The sequence below is a fragment of the Seriola aureovittata genome, chromosome 4, assembly GCF_021018895.1.
Source record: "Seriola aureovittata isolate HTS-2021-v1 ecotype China chromosome 4, ASM2101889v1, whole genome shotgun sequence".
Lineage (NCBI taxonomy): Eukaryota > Metazoa > Chordata > Actinopteri > Carangiformes > Carangidae > Seriola > Seriola aureovittata.
In genome coordinates this window covers 4,731,177-4,750,189 of record NC_079367.1, presented here as the reverse complement: position 1 = coordinate 4,750,189, position 19,013 = coordinate 4,731,177, and the positions used below count along the sequence as shown (strand labels likewise).

At 39.5% G+C, this 19,013-nt stretch overlaps 2 protein-coding genes and 2 non-coding genes across 5 annotated transcripts; 1 reads left to right on the top strand and 3 right to left on the bottom strand.

Annotated features, from left to right (window-relative positions):
- Window positions 1-410: 410 nt before the first annotated feature.
- LOC130168751 (U1 spliceosomal RNA) lies at window positions 411-575 on the bottom strand. Its single transcript, XR_008827679.1, has one exon. It is a non-coding gene; the product is annotated as a U1 spliceosomal RNA (small nuclear RNA).
- Window positions 576-1,596: 1,021 nt separating this feature from the next.
- Window positions 1,597-1,787, bottom strand: LOC130168754 (U2 spliceosomal RNA). Its single transcript, XR_008827682.1, has one exon. It is a non-coding gene; the product is annotated as a U2 spliceosomal RNA (small nuclear RNA).
- A 6,680-nt stretch (window positions 1,788-8,467) lies between these two features.
- Window positions 8,468-12,849, top strand: LOC130168120 (uncharacterized). Of its 2 annotated transcripts, XM_056374714.1 has the most exons (5): window positions 8,470-8,670; window positions 9,096-9,145; window positions 10,222-10,291; window positions 10,416-10,648; window positions 12,293-12,849. In XM_056374714.1, the coding sequence occupies exons 2-5, from the start codon at window positions 9,109-9,111 to the stop codon at window positions 12,412-12,414; spliced, it is 462 nt and encodes a 153-aa protein (XP_056230689.1). In that variant the 5' UTR covers window positions 8,470-8,670; window positions 9,096-9,108; the 3' UTR covers window positions 12,415-12,849. The 2 variants fall into 2 exon arrangements, with proteins under 2 accessions (XP_056230688.1, XP_056230689.1); XM_056374713.1 differs by lacking the exon at window positions 9,096-9,145 and having other exon boundaries at window positions 8,468-8,670.
- Window positions 12,850-13,415: 566 nt separating this feature from the next.
- On the bottom strand, window positions 13,416-18,370 carry LOC130167708 (serine/threonine-protein kinase pim-1-like). Its single transcript, XM_056374172.1, has 8 exons — window positions 18,310-18,370; window positions 16,911-17,168; window positions 16,222-16,316; window positions 16,083-16,130; window positions 14,944-15,165; window positions 14,115-14,292; window positions 13,834-14,007; window positions 13,416-13,728 (listed from the first exon to the last, which is right to left on the bottom strand). Exons 1-8 carry the CDS (start codon window positions 18,368-18,370, stop codon window positions 13,637-13,639), a joined length of 1,128 nt encoding a protein of 375 aa, XP_056230147.1. The 3' UTR covers window positions 13,416-13,636.
- Window positions 18,371-19,013: the final 643 nt, after the last annotated feature.

The window sequence follows — 19,013 nt, the reverse complement described above, 5'->3', positions numbered from 1 at the left end:
TACGTAATGACATGTACTGTAAATTATCTGTTTGCACAATCTCGGAGTGAATGAAAGCAAGAAAAAATACAAAATTAAAAAAATTGGACATGAATGGAACAAATAATTACTTTGACCCTAATATTCAAATCTACAATAGTATTATGACTACACTATTTTGTGACAGCCGTGTGTTATTTTTTATGCACCTTTCACCACATCCCTTCCAACTTCACCATTTATACTGATCTAACGCTTCCCTTTGCTCAAAATGTCTCTTTAAACGGCGGTTAAAATAATAAGAGGTGAAACAGAGATTCAAAATCTTACTCCCTTAATCATTAAACTTTATGTTAACACGCATTGAAATTAAATAATTTCATGTTTCAAATTTTTGATTAGTAATTCCATTTTGTTTTTGACAAGTGAATCAGGGGAGAGCGCGAACGCAGTCCCCCACTACCATAAATTATGCAGTTGAGATTCCCACATTTGGGGAATTCACACTGGTCAGCACGGCCGAGAGTGCAATGGCCGAGCCTCGCAATGGGTGAACCACCTACTTGATCATGGTGTCTCCCCTGCCAGGTAAGTATGATTTGGATAGTTCCGGATACCGACCTCTTTCTCAGACACACCGTGCTGACTGATGGTGCTGACAAGCTACGAGTAAACAAAACCAATAGTTATAGTCCTGAGGCTGCAGGATTTCACCACAGATAAAACAGTTTTGTAAGAAGGATATTTTTTTTAAAATTATATTATATTTATATTACAGTTTGACGAAAGAATAAAACGAATTTTATTTCCCATCATGCAATGCTGCGTCATTACAGCAAAGGCAGACATAAAAATCATCTATTTTATCTATTTTAAGTCCTAAATATGAGCGACAGGTTGTGAGCCAAAGCTTTATCGGAATGCAACAGAGGAAGGTTTTTTGATCCACGTTTGAAATTGTAATTGAGAGAAAAGTGTAAACAACTAACTAAATACGTTTTTCATACATTACAACCACTTCCTGTTTCTTTGTTTACCGGTGGCGGGGAACTGATAAATTCCCGCTACTGCCTCCTACTGCTCTGGAGGGGAACAACACTGTTTCTTCAACATATTTATCTACGTTTCTCTGCATGTAAGTCACGGTAAAAAAAAAAAAAAAAAACAATTTAGATTTCAACAGAAAATAAAGTTTGCACAATGAATGGCTTTCTTCTGATCTGGAAAGCAGGGTCGGGAAACAGCAGCAGCAGAAATGATGCAGAGTGGATATTCACGTCTGGAGAATGAGCTACAGTAATAATCAAAGTGAAATTACGGTTCATTTCAAAAGTACAGTGCAATGAAGCTAAAAACACCATCAAACATGGACGGTTTGAGGAACTAGCAAGAAAAGAGAGATTTAATCAAATGTGGACGGGACAGTGAACGCAGCGTATTTGTTTTCCTCCTCGTCTCACTCAGCAGTTTGACCCATCTAACAATCACATGTACGTCTGTTCAGCCTGACGCATTTCAAAGCACAAGTAAAGGAGGTCGTTCGACCGCTGCTTCTGATGCAGTTTTATAACTCTTATTTATTTAACTTTGTAATATTATTAATATTATACATTTTAGAGGGGGTGCACCGTTCCTGGAGGTACTGCAATACCAGGTCGATGCGTGGAGTGGACGGAGCAAGCCCCTATTCCATCTCCCTGTTCCAAAAATCAATTTAATATATGGTCCCCGGGTAGGGGACGTATCAGATATTAAACTGATAAGAACAGATACTACACTTGATCTTAGCCAAAAGGCCGAGAAGCGATAACACTAATTTGTGGGAGGCAACGACCTGATTCTCCGCAACGTCAGTCTCACTCATGGGTTAAAATCTGAGTTACAAATTTTGGGTCACAATATGAAACGGGAACAAAGTACATTGAAGCCCATTTACCACTGGTGCTGTTTTGTTGCGGTATTTATAATAAACTAGCTTTTTAAATGCACCTTCGTTCGTCTTCCTGGACACGTGGTGCGCCTTCGTCCAATAGGAAGTAGGAATGACGTATGGAACAAAACTCATTTTACAGCCACGTTAGAAAAGATGTTATGCATATATCTGCATATATGTGTAGGAACGTGTTTTCAATTCAACTTAATAACGTGTAACTGACTTTGGTGTGTAGGGAAAACAGTGTTTTTAGAATTTGATGCTTACAACGACAAACAGCGCTCTTCCAGCGGTCTCTAGTGGAGAGGGGGGGTAACTACACAACACGGCCTTTCTCCTCAAAACCCAGCAACTCATTCATCATGTGGTATGATTTACACTCAATTGACGGTTTATTGGGAACATCGACTTGAAACTAATGCAATCTAATACAACCGTCCTGCAACAACTCCCACTTTAATGAAAACTATAATGTTGCGTTTTTGTTGAAACTGTGTTAAAGAGGCGTTGATTGAACTGTGTTGTTGAACTGTGCTTCATTACAAAAAGAGATGTGTCTGTTTAGCCTTTACCTTCACTGATTTAAACAGAGTCGGACAAAATAATAGGAACGCCCTTGACATAAGAGTTAACACTGAAACTTTCACGAGGCATTGCTTATTGCAGGACTACTGTATTAGACTGAAATTGTTTTAGCCAGGTGTTCCTAATAAACTGAGCACTCAGTGCATTATCATACCCTGCTGCACGTCCAGCTGACACAACATATAAGACGTCATTATTTCAAATGGGGACACAGTGTAAGACACCTTGTCATGTAAAAACATAGAGAGTAATGATTACAACGAGTCCTACAACTTCCAATAAATAAAAAGCGTCAGGTAAGAGTCAAACAGACACGTCCTCCTCACACACCTGTGTCAAATTTAAGTTGACGCATTAACTAGCTCCAAACAAACCCATTTTAAAAGCCGACTTTAGTGGAGAAGAGTTATCTGTGACACTGACCTGAGTGAAATATTTGTATTTAATGGTTGAGATTTATGTCTTCAAGGCCATTTAGATGCTAACATCGGAAATCAGCTTATACAGGATATAAAAGCGGTTGTTTGTGGCATTGTTTCGCATTAAGTACTTATAGAAAAATAAATTAATAATAAATAAAAAATAAATAAATAAATAAAGATGCTCTCAAGTATTTTTCCTGCACGAGTGAAGATTTTAGCATAACGACTGAGATTTAATGTTAGCATGATGCTAGTGTTCATTTGGCTAGCGGCTAGCTTAATTTTAACACGGTTGTTGCAGCGAAACAGTCCAAAAACAGTTGACAACACTTTAGCTTCTCAATAATTATTATCTGAATAGTTAAAACGATATCATATCTAAAGGAAATGTTAAGTTAGTTAGTAAAAAAATAACTTACTAAAAGTTATCTTTCAGCTAACTGCTCCGGCTACAGACAGCTGCTCCTTTTCAAGCTGTATCCGACTTGATCACTGTCGCGTCTGTTGACATTGGCGCTTACTCTGGTCTTTACCTTTGATGCTGCCCTCCATGAAATACTTTTGTGCTGTCTAGAGGATATATTGTCTGGAAACCTAGATTACCTCTAGCACATTTTGTATTCAGTAGACGTTGGAGTATTTCACAAGATAGTGACAGTGAAATCATGGAGCTGGTAGTTCTGGTCCCAGTTGAGTAATAAGAGGATCTCTGTAGGATTGTTTGTGTAGGAACCAAATTTTGTTGCAGGACTTCATTGCATCCAGCTAATGGTTATTATTATTAAAACAGATTAAAAAAAAAAAACATAACATAAATATAAAAGCTAAGTTCAGGGGTGATAGTAAAAAAAAGAAATCCTGAGCCTGAACTTTTTTCGGGATCCAGGGGTGTGCTCCCCTGGGACAACATTTTGATAAATAGTCCATTGAATTAAATATTCTGATGACTTTTGTGGATACAAATGTACATTATTCAGACATGAGATGAACAAACCCAATACAAGCCTATATTACAGTAGCATCTTTGTGTAGAGCACCAGAGCTCTTGGGACCCTGGGCCTGTTCAGTAATCCATCCCTGCTTTTAACTAGTCACTTACCTGCGTATTTATTGCTTGTATAGCAGACTGAGACTACGGATACTACAGCCATACCAAGAAAGGTCAGTGGGTGACAATTATAATACTCAAAAGTAAACTCTCAAGCCTGTGTCAAATTTTGTATCTAATTGCTGTTTGTCTCCATCATTCTGAAACCACAACACAACAGATTTTGTTAATGACAAATAATAAAAAATAATTTTCACTACTGCAACATAAAAAGAGGCAGAAATGGTCAGTTAATTAATTAATCAGGCCTGGTTGTGGGTTGTTGGACTCAGGCAACCAGTCAGACCGCACTTCAGCCGGATCTCTGGGCCCAGACCCGGCCGAGTCTTTGGCTGAATAATTTGAATAACAGCATAATAAAAGTAAACTGGGGAACAAACAAGCACAGGGACTTTTCGTACCTGGGATCTGATTTGCACTTTTTTATGTGCACATTGAAAATATGCATAAAAACAGGTAGATGGAAATAATTAATAGGTAGACATCATACAGTTCCTGTAATAACAGATCAGACAGAACCTCGAAGTATTTACATTATAAAGAGGACATAAATATTTATACTCTGGACATCAGACCAGCAGCCACTTCCAGACAGATATTGATGGCTGAGGAGGTTTATTCATATTTATATTAAATGTTTGTTCGTTCAAAATGTGCTTTTTCTCTTTGACTGCAGACATGCATATATTAAGGAAAGGTTTACTTGATGTCTTGATGCTCACAGATCATTAGCAGTCAATGTTCTTTCCGATCCGATCAGATTTGATAAACAAGCCATCACCAAGATTTTCCTTCTCTTTTAAGAGAGACAATCAAAAGCCAATTTCACCCGTTCAGCACGACACTGCAGTTTCAATCTTTTTGTCTTTGTCTTTATGTATTGTGTTAGCTGGTACAGTGTTGGATCATTTAATCAATCATTTTTCGAGAAGCTTTTCCTCACGGTCTAGCATCACTATCCACTTTTCAAGGAGTGGCTGTTTTAATTTGTCTCACTGGAGGAGGATGAGGGAGGGAGGGAGGATTCCAGGAAATGAAAATATAATTTCACCATATCCATTAGTCCTAATGCACTAATGACAACACATAACACACATTATTCCCATGTCCAAGGCTGAGAAAAAACATGTAGTTGCATGAGCAACGGACGCGCTGATACGATGATTGTTATGCAGATGTTGTGACGTCAGACTTCAAAGGCTCAATTTTAGGATGCAAATGAATAAATATATTGTTGGATCTAGCAGACTGGTTCATACCCAGTCACAAAATTAGAAGAGGGAATCCACTATTTTCCTGCTGAAAAGCAGATTCCAAATTAATAACACATCCCAGGTTTATCATTCCTAATCATCTGCTAGCACAGCTGCAGCAGGATAGATGGTCACATAGAGCATACCTGCTCAAAACTTAATTTTCTTTGTCAGTTCAGTTATTAAAAGGAGCTATTTGTAAGTTTTGCTATTGATACATAGCTAATGTTAGCATTAACAGATGTTAATGCTAATGCTAATGCTAGCGCTAATCATTAGGAACCTTCATCTTACCAAGTCAGTTTCCACTGCTGCCTTCAGGAGGCGCTCTACTGACTTTAAAATAATCATTATTGTACTTTATAACCTGTCCTAACCATCTGGTCAATCCTTCATAGCTTTCTTTTTAATTTTTACAAAGACATTCTATTTATATTTTAATATATACAGTATAATTGTTTATTCATTTAATCACATGCAGATTCAAGTGATTGGTTTTTAATAAATTCAGGTTTGTCTTTAAATATTTTTGGTTTTTATTTTGTAGTTTATTGTGTGTGTTTTGGTCAACATCTATATTCTGTGTGTTGAGCAGACTGGTAAACTAGATGCTGCCACTTCAATCGAGAGCGAATCAGATTACGTATTCCAGTCACATGCTGGAGAAAGTAATGCTGGTCCGTCCTCGTAGATACAGACGACTGGAAACTGCTTATCTCCCTCGTGTTAATGCCATTCTTTTTATAACAGTGTACGGTCCCGTCACAGTCAGTTTCCTAGACCACCACGTGTTGTATTGTGGATTGAAAATGCACTGCGACTGTATGATTGATGAAACCTTAATGGAAAAAAAAACTGATACTATCCGAGCACTTTGTTTTTATCTCCCATGGGGAATTTTATGTCAAACACGATAATGGAGCCAACTCCAGGTCGGCTGCAGACAGTGAAGAAATATTGCTCTATATCAAGAGGGATGTTTTCATTACTATTAATACAACATTAAATAACCCTGTCAATCCACACAGGTGTTTAAACATGACCCCTCTTCCAAAGTTGAGGTTAGTTGGGAGTGAGAATTTGCAGGAAACACAGTGCAGTCAGGTGTTTATCACAGGTGACGTTTTGACTTGTGATAAAAGGAAAAGCACAGGTGTTACTAACATTAACAATGGTTCCTTTCTCAAGTGTCCCAGCAAGCGGTGACCCTTAACCTGTAGCAGCTTGTACATGCTTTACATGCTTTTCCTACCGTGACATGCCATAATGTCCTTCCTGAAAAAGGAAAGATAGTATTTATCATTGTAGGAAAAGGGAATCTTTTGAAGACCAACGACCAAGATCAATGGATGATTTGCCATGACATCTCAGAAGCAGTGTCGCCAACACTGCCCAGTAAACCTCCCTGATGGGGCTTTATGTTTTGATGAGCACCGGCCTTACAATTGATAGGGAGAAATCTTATCATTGACCGTCGAGGTATTTCGGTGAGGAAAGAGCGCTGGAGTCCAGGATGTCTTATGCTGAGGATGTTTATTGAAGCGTGATCAAGGAGAAAGGAGGAATCATCAATACAGACTTCTGTGCATGATGTCACCTCAATTCTGAAGCAGGAACCCCTGCGTCTAGCTTTTATGCTATTATATTTATAATCTATAATAATCTAAAAGAAGTGGGAGAGGAGGGATGTGTGAATAAGATATTGGTCCATTTACCATAAACAAGGAAACATGATTTACAAACGCCCAGGTGCTGATCTCAGAACACTGGGCCACTTTGACCATCCATGGTTCTCTGTTATTAATCGTGGCACCAGCAGTAAAACAGAAAACCACAGCTGTGTCTGGAGGAGCCGCCTGAGCGTCTCCTCCTGTAAGATTTAATGTAGTAACTGTGGCACTGTGACCTAGAGCCTCACACCGACTTCTCTCTCCGAGTCAGTCACTCACGGTGGACACAAACAATGTCCCAAAATTTAAGTTATTTAGTTATTTATTTAGGTTTTTATGGTTCTTTATAATATACTGTATATTTTGGGGAAATTAAGAGGTTTTCCACATCATTTATATTCATATTTTGAAAATACCACTAATGTTTAATCAAGTCTCCACTACCTGCATCATCACCCTGTCAACCCTGAGTTGGTCACTCCTCTCAAGGCTATTTAGATCAGCCCTTCAGGCCTGTGACTTCCTCTCTAGTTCCCTCCAAACACCAGCCAGAACAAAGAAAGGATGGATGTGAGTTATTTTGGACTTTTTACCTTAAAATAATTAATTTGGTTAATGGGGAGTAATTGTTTCATTTCATTGTACTAGATTCCTGAGTTAATCCTTGTGTTGTTTGTGGCAAGCATACACTCAACTGCCTGTCACTCAAAGCGGCCACGCCCTCAATTATACGTAACTTTAAGCCTTAATAAAATTTAAACGAGTGACTTATATAAAAATTCACCCCTGTACAGTTTTCATGAAGGAGGAAATTAGCTCTAAAGAGCAAAACTGTTTTTGTACCAGGCTGTAAACATGTTTATTTCTGCTGTAAAGTTGGACATTTTAACATGGGAGTCTATGGGGACTGACTCACTGTTGGAGCCAGACTCTAGTGGTCGTTAAAGGAACTGCAGCTGCTGGTTCTTAAGTGTTGATGTCATTTTTTAAAGATTGTCGCTAGGTGACATCTGATAATGCCATGATATCAGCCCAATAATAGCCCAGAACTAAAACAGGCATCAGGTGCAACAGTTGATGGTTTTTAATGTGTAGTGCATCACAGAGGAAAGCAGCCAACACTGGCACATGATGCATTCATGGCATAGTACCAAGTTGTTGTCTGCTGTAGTCTGTCGCATCTCATGGCACAAGTCACACTGAGAATTCATGACTATAATCTGACACAATGACTCTTATCAGACAAAGATATTGTGCAGTCTGAACCTGACATGAGCCAAAAACTGTTTAATGGCCATATCGGCCGAGGTGCACAGGAGACACAAGGTAATTTCACAACAACACAAATTCTTAACTTTATCCAGAGAGGGTAAAAATCTCTTGCCACTTACCACCACACTGAGCACACACTGAACTGAGCTAAAGATGCTGAACCAGGAGTGATTTTGTAGCTTAAATTGTGGGAAAGTGACAGTGCAAAAGTAAGCATGCAAGTAAGCAAGTAAACATGTGCACTGCATGTTTCTACATCAGCGGTCGCCCAAACGAACTGGGTGGAGCAGGCTGCCAACCTTCCCACCCCACTTATTGCTCAGCTCCACTCCAGCTGCCTTCCTCATAATGCCCTGCCCAGCCCATCACACTGAATCTATGACTTCTGTCCTCTGCTGTTGCAAGTCGCAGAAGAGAAAAGAACAGAAAAGACAAGAGCAGATCAACGGTAAGACGCTGAGGCACATTTAGATTTCCCCTCCATTTCTACACAATGTTTATTCACTTGAAACAGTAGAGGAGACCTGTTGTGTTGCCTGACTGTTCAGTTTAGTCGGAAGCCATTTCAGGGGTGAGAAATTAGTTCATGTTTCCATAAAGTGAAATTCAAGTCAAGTATTTGTTTTCATTTAATGGTCGAAAGCTTCTTACAACCTTATGAAACTGCTCTTTATGTTCTGCTGCTACACAGACGAGGATCACTCATGATATTAAACGTGCATGTGTATTACAGATTATATGGATTCACCTGATTTGCAACATTTGGATCAAGTTTGAAAGCGTAATATGTAGTCTGCAAATAGATGGATATTTTTAAATTTCTCCCCCCCCTCCCTGAACGCACCATGTTTTGTTTTCTGTCAAATGTCTCAGTCGGATCAGGAAAATGTACATCTGTTTGTCTCTTCTCTTCTTCTTCATGGGTAAGTGCGCTTCATATAACACAAAGGAGGATTTTAATTTGAATAAATATCACAATCAAGTGATTGGACTGATCTGTTTGGATGAATCTTATAATGTATGGTGGTAACGGTGGTTAGTGGGTGAGTTTCTAGCTCGAGGAAGATGCTAACAGCATTTTAGTGGTTTCTGCTGCTTCTGTAACAAGCTCATCAATCAGCAGAGCCCGCCTTAATCAGATTTGAGAGATTGGATTATATCTCTGCAGCCCATGGCCCCTCGTTCACTCTCTGTCCTTACACTATTGAGTTGTTTTTTTTCTTTTTTTTTTGTTTGTTTGTTTTCTTGCTTTTTTTTTTGCTGTCTTTGTAATTGATTGAAGAGAATTTGGTCAAAATTGTAAATTGGATTTTCCTAAACATGATTCAACCCTGTCTTCCTAGAAATTATGTTGAAAATGTTTTTCGTAGGAAAACTAACAGCTGGATTATGTTCAGATGATAATTATTCTTAGACTCAATAACGCAGTCGAGCGGACAGGAGGTGGTTTCGGGGATGGTGTCCAAACAGAGCGAGTGACTGTCATGTGACTCATATTTGAGAACTTTGTGGTTTAGGCAAAACCACTTCCGCAGAGAGGTGGTTTGTGTCAAGCCACTCTGAACTTTTTCTGTATTGAACCAAACCACAATCTTTCCCTGACAAAGTGACAGGACATTTTGGAGGAAAACAAACACATTGTAAGAACTTGGTTGGCTCAGTGAACGTCAGGGCCCCTATTCACTAAGTGTCTCTTAAGTCGCACTTAAAGTTTCTAACTAAATGTTTTCTCACAAACTTGCTGAGAGAAACTTTTACAAAAGAAAAGTGAAGAAACGTTTTGCCATTACATAGTTTGTCTATCAATACAAGTAAAGAATGTACAGTATGTAGCTGTAGATCTGGGAACCTGCTGGTTTGAGATACTGTATTTAAGATGTTCAACACCTGGTGGAATTAGAAATCATGAGAGAGACATTCAAAAACAGAAACTAGGTATATAAGAAATGCTGAATACAGTATTTATGGTTTATTCAAACAACATGGTCTCTGATTGCAGGTTCCACCGCCAAAAAGCAAGGGGACTTTGGCATTTTTACCGCTTGCACCACCAAGAACAAAAGCCTCAGGTTCAAGCATCCGGTCTCCTCATTCGTCTCACACTTGTCATATTCATTGGATTCACATTTGCTGGAGGTTTTGGCATAAAATGAAGTGAAAAAAAACTAACCATTACTTTCTCACCCATTAAAGGTTGGACTGCTATTATGCAAACTGTCCAGACTCTCCATCCTTCAAATGTACATTTATGACGTCGAGCGGGGTCGTGATTTCTAACGCGACTGATGATAATTGCAAGCTGACTCTCCCAGATGAGGGTCCGCTGTATACCAAGAAGGTCAAGAACTACAACTGCACCCTGAAGAGAAAGGAGAGGACCGAACACAAGCAAATCTCCGTCGACTTCAGCATACGCCATGGAAAAAGTTAGTATTGTTCTCCATTTGTAAATAAACATTTCAGGCGTTAAATGAGCATTCACACTGTCACTATTACTGCAGCACCTGGTTAATCCAGGTTAATCCAGTCCTGATATGGATTTAATAGCAATTGATTATTTGTAATTCAATCACCATCAAAGATGTTGAGTAAAGCTTTGTTTTCAATCCGTCCAAGAAAAGAATCAATTTAGCGACAGAAGGTCATGAGTCAAGGTTTTCAGTTTCAGAAAACATCTGCACTATTTTATAAAAAATTTAAAGGTCTAGATTTCAAACTTTTCCTGTGTTTTATTTGAAGTGTTGATCCATAAGAAGATTTATTTGTGGTCAGTGTAGTTTCACATCTCCTCTCTCAGGCTTCTCTCTGGAGCTCTAGTAACAACAGGTCGGTGAGCCAATCAGAAGAGAGGAAGCTCTGAGCCTCTCCTCTGATTGGCTGACTGTTTTCTGAGTGATCAAGTGAAAATATATATAAAAACACTCAGAGAAACCAAATCCTGTAAAGGTTTGGATGGTGGGTCCAGGTGGGCGGGGCTTGGTGACTGCTTTGTTGTGACATCACAAAGTTCCAGAAGTCCTGACGGCTGGTTTTAAGGCTCAGTTTCTGAATACAGGCTGTGTGCATTTCTCTGTGGACTGAGGCTTTGATACTTTCACAGTATTAATATAGAAGCTGATCTGATCTATAATCACACTACACATGGACAGAGACCTTTAGATGAGACATTTAAATGATAATATTCAACTTCCTTTTGAATGAAAGAGATTAACATTGGTAAAAAAAAAAAAGCAAGGAAGTGGTGGTTTGATATTAATATGTTTATTGAGCATTTACCTGTAGAGTAAACTGATGAATCTCTTATGACATTTTGCACATGCTGCTTTCAGTGACGTCACATTCAGAGTCTTTTGAGTCACTGATTTAGGTTTGATGATCAAAATCTCTTCCATCCTCATCGTCAGACGGTGTGTTCACAGCGAACATAGTCACAACCACATCCTCTATATTAATGTAAAATAAAAAGATATGTGTAGAATTTATATATAAAACCTTTTAGAAATTGGAACAATTTCATATATTGACATATATGTCTAGCCCATACAAATATGTATGATTATGTATGTAGGCTTATATTGTAGATATATGTTAAATAAATATATATTCATCCGAAACCCTGTCAGTATATATTAAGAAAACATATAGAAACATATAGAAATTGTTTATTTTGTTTATTATGTAATATATGTACATATACAAATATTAGTGTGGCTATTTCATATTTTTTATCAACTTATATCTTCATTTATCCAGAGGATGTATATATGTGATAGTAGGTGACATATATAAGGACAAATACTGTATGTAATTTTTACATTTCTCTATGTGATAAATGGTTTTAAAATGGTTCAGTTTAAAACTTTAAGTTTCCCTGCTGCCTGAAAAATGTGAATGTTTTATGTTGAATTGACTTTAAATGAACCAAACGTACATATTTATGTTAAGCTAATAACAAAAGACGTGTTCAGGGGATTCCACTAGATTTTCTGGCAGGCAGCTCCGCGTCGTGCAGGAAGTGAAGCAGGAAGTGACCGACACCGAGCCTCACCTCTCTCTGTGTTTCCCCTCAGAGCGAATCAAACCCTGTCCTGACACCACAGGTCTCCTTCTGCACCAGGCTCCGACCTCGCTGTGGCCCGTGGTGATCCTGTCTCTGTGGAGGGTCCTGGTCACAGACAGTCAGACCACATGAGGGATCAGCTGTGGAGGTTTCCACCGACAGAAATGTGTTCTTATGTATTATTCTTGTGTATTCGCTCCGTACACAAGTGATTTACATTTGCACTGTTTTTACAAGTTGCCTTCAGTATTCAGATAAATGTCTGATTTCTCTTTTTTATTTTTCTATCTTGTGTACAAATAATACACAGATTTCAGCACATTAACTTCTGACAAGTGTCGGTGTGGTTTCAGTGTGGGGTGTGTGTGACGTCTGGAGGTAGTTTTTTTTTCTTTTGGTAGCACTTTATAATACAACCTGTGATTGACAGTGTAATTCTGTACAGTATGAATCAAGCACCAATAAAATACTCACTAGTAACTGCTGGATCTTAAATACAGGCACCGACTGTGGGGAACAAGGGGAGTAACTACTGGCCATTGTGAGGGAAAGGAGAGATCAATTATTTAGTGTTTTTGTAATACTACAGTACGGTGGCAGACAAGGGCAACATCCCAATACACGAATGCCAACGCAAAAACGTGTAAAAATACAAAACAAATACAACGGAAACGTGCTGCAAATGAAGAAATGAAATGTCTGATTTGCAGCATCTTTCTTGTAATGGAGGTTGGTTTGGGCCGTTGCAACTCCTTTGTCCTTGTCAGCCACCGTACTACAGGGTACAAGTTCTGGGAAACAAAACTGAACAACCTTGTTTTTATTGTGTAAAAAGGTGGTTTATAGGAGCAGATGGAGTGAATTACAGAGGATTTTAATTATGTCTGTTTATGTTTGTTGTGTGTGTTTATCCTGGTTTTGTCTGTTTTTCTTTCTCTCTGGTCTCTCTTGATCTTAGTGAGATTACACGATTAAATAAAAGTTTGAACCAAAAAAAAAGAAAAAGAAAAAAGATGGCAGTCTTCAAAACCCGACCGATTCCCACTGGGAAGTTGAAAGACGAGGTTGGTGAACCACGTACTAAATCAAAAAGAAACCAGTTAAGGTTTATCATTTAAGATTCAATGCTGGTGTCAAAAAGCATTTTAATGATGCATGTTTTTCAAGCATAAACAAGACAAGGTTCACAAATCATACACAGTGCGTTCAGAAAGTATTCACACCCCCTTTAATGTTGCAACCTTATGTTGAAATTATTTAAATTCATTGTTGAGGGAAATGAATATAATATATATAAGTTTTTTTGAATGCACTGTACTTTTCCAGACCCAGTGCAATTATAGGTAGTGCAGGATCATGTGAACCAGGGGTGAAGGTGGATCTGGTCCAGAGTGGTGCGCTCCTCAGGGATTACAACCAAACACATCTTCAAGAAATCCTGGCAGTCTGAGAACAAAGAACAGATCAGGCTGGAAGCTGCAGTGATCCACTGTGGAAGAAAGACGCACGTTGCACAGTACTCTACTGTGTTGAGTACCTGTGTTGTCTTACCTCGGGACAGCCTGCTGCTGATTTTAATTCCCTTGCGGAGGAACTTGCGGGTGAAGAACTGTTTGAATCCATCCAGCATTTCATAGAGCAGCGCCCCCAACTGCCAGACTGTGGTGGGGCCGGCCTCGTACGTCCCGTCCATGTAAAACTCTGGAGGAGCGTAGGCAGAGGTTCCTGCAACATGCAAGACAGATGGAGATGGAGGATGAGGAGCGGACTAAGATTTCCTCATCAACAGGTGATCCACAGATGAATGAAACGCAGGAGGCCAGACGTCGTACCAGAGAAGGAGCGGTAAGGTCTCCTCCTCACAACGCAGCCACATCCAAAGTCTATGATCCGCACTCGAGGGCCGTCGGAGCTGGTTTCTATCAGAATGTTTTCTGATTTCAGGTCACGATGGAAGACTCCCTTCGAGTGCATTTCTCTGGCTGCCTCCACCAGCTGCCTCATGATGTTCTGAGATAAAGAGTCAAGAGTCAAATTGTTTTCTCAACCAGTAGCCATTAGTTACAACTTAAAGGTCCCATATAGCATAAAGGTAGATGTCCATGTGTTGTTTGATTATAGATCAGGTCTAGGTTCTATATAAATACTGTGAAAGTATCAAAGCCTCAGTCCACAGAGAAATGCACACAGCCTGTATTCAGACACTGAGCCTTTAAAAACAGCCGTCAGGATTGCTGTAACTTTGTGATGTCACAACAAAGCAGTCACCACTCTTAGCCACTCCCCAAGCTCCGCCCACCTGGACCCATCATCCAACCTTGCAGGATTTGGTTTCTCTGAGTGTTTTACCTGAAATCTGCTGTATTTATTATTAGACCACTCAGAAAACATTCAGCCAATCAGAAGAGAGACTCAGAGCCTCCTCTCTTCTGATTGGCTCACCGACCTGTTGTAACTAGAGCTCCGGAGAGAAGCCTGAGAGAGGAGATGTAAAACTACACTGAGATGGTTTTTGGTTCTTAAAACAACAAATATATCTTCTTATGGATCAACACTTCAAATAAAACACAGAAGAAGTAGAAATGACGGAGCTTAAATAACCGTTTATGATTATATAAAGTGGTAATCACACACAGAAACAGGCTCCAGCAGCTTCAGTACCTTCGCCACGTCCTCCTCCAGGGGCCCGTTGTTGTCCTGGAGGTATTCCAGCAGGTCCACACAGGGGAGTGGTCTTTCCATGACCAGAAGAACCTCCTGTTCCTGTTCATACCAGTCTAATAATGACACGACTGCAGATGTGCCCACCGACTCTGGTCCACCTGCCGCTTTCAGCATGAGGAACACCTCCATGGGGACCATGCAGATCCTCCTATTTAGGACCTAAAGAAAAAAAAACCTTCAGTTTCTCCAATCAGGAACAAGTTATGTATCACCTGATTCACTCTACACCTGCTCAATTTAGTCTTTATTCCACACGTGAGGAGGCAGCACCTTGTGGCAGACACAGGTGATTTTAGAGGGAAAGACAAAAATAAATGAGGGGGGAAATAAACAACTTTCTTACCTGAAAATGAAACAGTTAAACTCTCTCTCCTTCTCTTTCTCTTCAAACGTCAGTCGTGTTTATCTTGAGTCTATGTGGATATCTTTCATGCTAGTTCTGAGTGCTAATGTCTTAGCTAACAGCTAATGTCTTAGCTAACAGCTAATGTCTTAGCTGTTAGCTGTAAGGTAAGCTAGTTCATGACTACAAGAGTCTGGGTTAGTTGTAACAACACACACACACACACACACACACTATGACCCATAGTTACGTTTGGTTGCTAGGCGACATCTAGTGGTCCCAGTAGTTATGACAGGAGCAAAAGGAAAAGTGCGGTGACAAAGTCCGTGTTACGAGGAGGTTGCGGTGTGTTCGATTCCCGTGTGAAACCAGGTGTTTACATTGTAACCATGACAACAAAGACAGTGTAGTGTCGAGGAAGTACTTATTTTGACCCAAATCCCCATCTTTTCCTAAACCTAACCCAGCCGTGACCCTTATTACAGTATCTATGGCGATGAAGGTACGTACGCCACTGTTGGTACAGTCCGCACCTTATAACTGTAACCATGACAACCATTTCAGGAGACACTCCTATGGGTCGTATCAGAGGGATGAAAAAACCACCTGTGTGGTTGTTCAGGATGTGGTGTGTGTGTGTGTGTGTGTGTGTGTGTGTGTGTGTGCGTGTGTGTGTGCGTGTGTGTGCGTGTGTGTGCGTGTTGGTGCCGAGACATCAGATCAAGTCACTCACCATTGGTCGACTCTCCACATCTGCTTTAGGGACGTGTTTGATTGCCACCTGCAGGTCAGAACCAGGAACACTTTGGTGACGGTGACCGTGTGTGTTCAGTGTGTGTGATGTGAGAATACGGACTGTACGTTATACTTACCGGTAAATTATCAGTTTTTCTTTTGCCAGCGTAAACGGATCCGAAGCCTCCTTCTCCGAGCTTGTCCAGCTGCAGGTATCTGTCCTCGAAATCATCTACACACAAACACAAATGTGAAAAACGTCTATTGATCACATCACTACCTCTAACTGTGACCCCTGCATATTTAGATTGATGATTGATGATTATTATTATTATTTAAACTGGATTAAAGTAAATTTTCAGTTTCTCGCAGGAAACCACAACACTGACACATGATCATAAAGGATATGATATGAAATCATGTATTTCTCTCGGTTTGAGAATTGCTTGGGATAATGTAAGAACACAACTCCACATATATAAACATAGCTCTGGTTGCTTTAAGACATTTTAATGAGGAAAAGTTACATATTATAACTTTAATTAATTTGTTTAATCTTTGGAAAAGTTTTTGGGGAATGTGATTATTCACTCTCCTTCTGAGGATAAGATGAAAATACTGATTACATCACATTAACTAAATGAAATGTGGTTTCTGAGGTTTTCTGTAGGTTTTTTATCTGAGAGACAAACACAGGACTCCCTGATAGTGAGGCGCTCACAATTTCATTTCCCAAACTGTTGAAGCCGATTTGTAAGAACAAGATGATCGTATCACCAGAAAAAGAATCCACTGAAAGTCGATTAACAGGATGTGGCGTTCTTACCACCGGCCTCTGTGACGTTCACTGACACCTTGTTTGATTCACCGGTGTTGTAGCTGGTGTCAGCGTCTGTAGTCCCATCCCGCTGCCTCTTACTGGGTGTCTCTGTCTCAGTGGCCTTCCTCTTGGTGCCTTTTGCCTCGGCTGCTTCCTCAATGGGTTTTCTGTCACTCCTCCGACTTCTCCTGTGTGATTCCTGCTCGGTGCTGACCTTCCTTTTGTTAGGATTGTCCCCCAGGCTGTTGGTTGGTTTGCTGGTCTCTACAAAAAGCACAAACCCAGTGAATATCTCACTAATGAATCTCCAGTCCTAACATGTTGATACTGGATGTTTCTGCAAAATTCTGTGACGTTCAGCACCAACATTTTTAAATTAAATTAATTTTTTGACATCATCTCCACATGGCAACTACAGCTTTTAGGCAAAGTGCGTGGTGAATAATTACCAGCCACTCACTAACCTACAAAGTATAGCCTACCTGCAAAACTATATTTACCATGACACTGCAAATAAACTCCAGTCATTCTGTCTATAATTCATATTTTAAAAACCTTGTTTTTTATTAAAGCAAATGAAAAGGTTTCTGTATCTTGACACAAGGAAAATTTAAATCAAGAAAAATTTACTTAACTTGCTTTCGAATCAGATTGAAATGCTTTTAATGCATTTGATTTTTTCAAATAAGAAATACGCTGAACTACAGACAAAATGACTTGATGAAAAGTAGCTGCAGCTGTTTACAAAGACTTCTCACTCACCTGAATCACTCTCAGAGGCCAAGCTATTAAGATTGTTTAAAATCATATTGTCCATGTTATTTTTTGTAATTGTGCTCAATATCAATAATTGAGAAAATACATGACTGACTGGTCAGACGTGTGTAGCTCCACAGATATACTGTGAATGAAGTATGTGGTTGTTCTAACTTCTCCATTCTGTGGTTGTGACGTCACGTAGAAGTAGAGTGTGACAACGTCGGAAGGACCCATCATGAAAAGATGTGAAGAGAGAAGAAGTGTGCATGTTGTTTTCTGCCAAACTCACTGAGAGGATATCACAATGAAAGAGAAGCAAGGTGTGTGTGTGTGTGTGTGTGTGTGTGTGGGGGGGGGGGGGGGGCTTCAGTTACAGTTGAGAATGGTGAAAAAAATAAATAAATAAATAAAAATCATTCCTTCCCTTTTATGGCCCAAAATTATTTGTATTTTGTTCATTGCACAAAAAATAGAAAAGGGGAGCAACCTTAGCATCCATTGGGACTTCCTGTTTCCTACCTACAAAACATACACAACCACTCCCATCTTGCCAAGTCATATTGAAAAGGCCATTTTCCTGCCATCACCATTGCACTGGTTTAGCTCAGTGGTTACTTCTATCAACAATTCTCCCTGAGTAGAATACGCTGATCTCCATCCCTCTGTGGGATCGAACCACGGGTGCTGTCCAGTGTTTTCTTCCCCATTCTGTTAAATACTCTCATAAACACCAAAGGTTAAAGTTACACTGAGTAAAACTGTCACAGTTTGGTCAATACAGGACTAAATTATTTCTGGTGTTGATTTTGTTGCAGGTTGATGTTGTTGTGTTTCCTCAGGAGTTTCTCTTCACCTCTATATGCCAAACTATGTTCACCACATAGTCACTTTCTGGTGCGGCCCAAAGCGCCAGCACCACCTCCTGAGGGTGAAATCTGTCTCTAAGATGCTGTAGATTCTCCACTATGATCATCAGCTGGTTGTCTGTGTGTCTGCTGTTTGGTGGGCAGGTACAGTGGTGCTAGAAAGGTTGTGAACCGTTTAAATATTCTATATTCCTACAAACAGCTGAACCTAAAACATGACCTGATCCTCAAGTCCTAATAATCAAATAAAACAAATAACACAGAAAAAGACCAAACTTTTTCATAAAAGCAGAGGTATAAACATACAGATAAAAATAAATGTAAATTTGTTAAAATGTAGGAATAACCCATATAAAATGTTTATTTATTTATGTTTCTGATTCATATTTGATTTGTGTAATTTTATTCATTTTTCTGCATTTTTATATATTTATTAATGCGGCAATATATATTTTTCATCTCCCATAAAAGCAAGAATGAAAAC

Excerpts from the sequence above, each read along its gene's own strand:
- LOC130168120 (XM_056374713.1), top strand. The coding sequence starts at position 8,469 with ATGTTTCTACATCAGCGGTCGCCCAAACGAACTGGGTGGAGCAGGCTG. Across the intron at positions 10,292-10,415 it reads ACCAAGAACAAAAGCCTCAG|GTTGGACTGCTATTATGCAA; the intron begins GTTCAAGCATCC and ends CACCCATTAAAG. Across the intron at positions 10,649-12,292 it reads CAGCATACGCCATGGAAAAA|AGCGAATCAAACCCTGTCCT; the intron begins GTTAGTATTGTT and ends GTTTCCCCTCAG.
- LOC130167708 (XM_056374172.1), bottom strand. The coding sequence starts at position 18,370 with ATGGGGAAGAAAACACTGGACAGCACCCGTGGTTCGATCCCACAGAGG. Across the intron at positions 17,169-18,309 it reads ACAGAGGGATGGAGATCAGC|AGACCAGCAAACCAACCAAC; the intron begins GTATTCTACTCA and ends TGCTTTTTGTAG. Across the intron at positions 15,166-16,082 it reads ATGTGGAGAGTCGACCAATG|GTCCTAAATAGGAGGATCTG; the intron begins GTGAGTGACTTG and ends TTTTTTCTTTAG.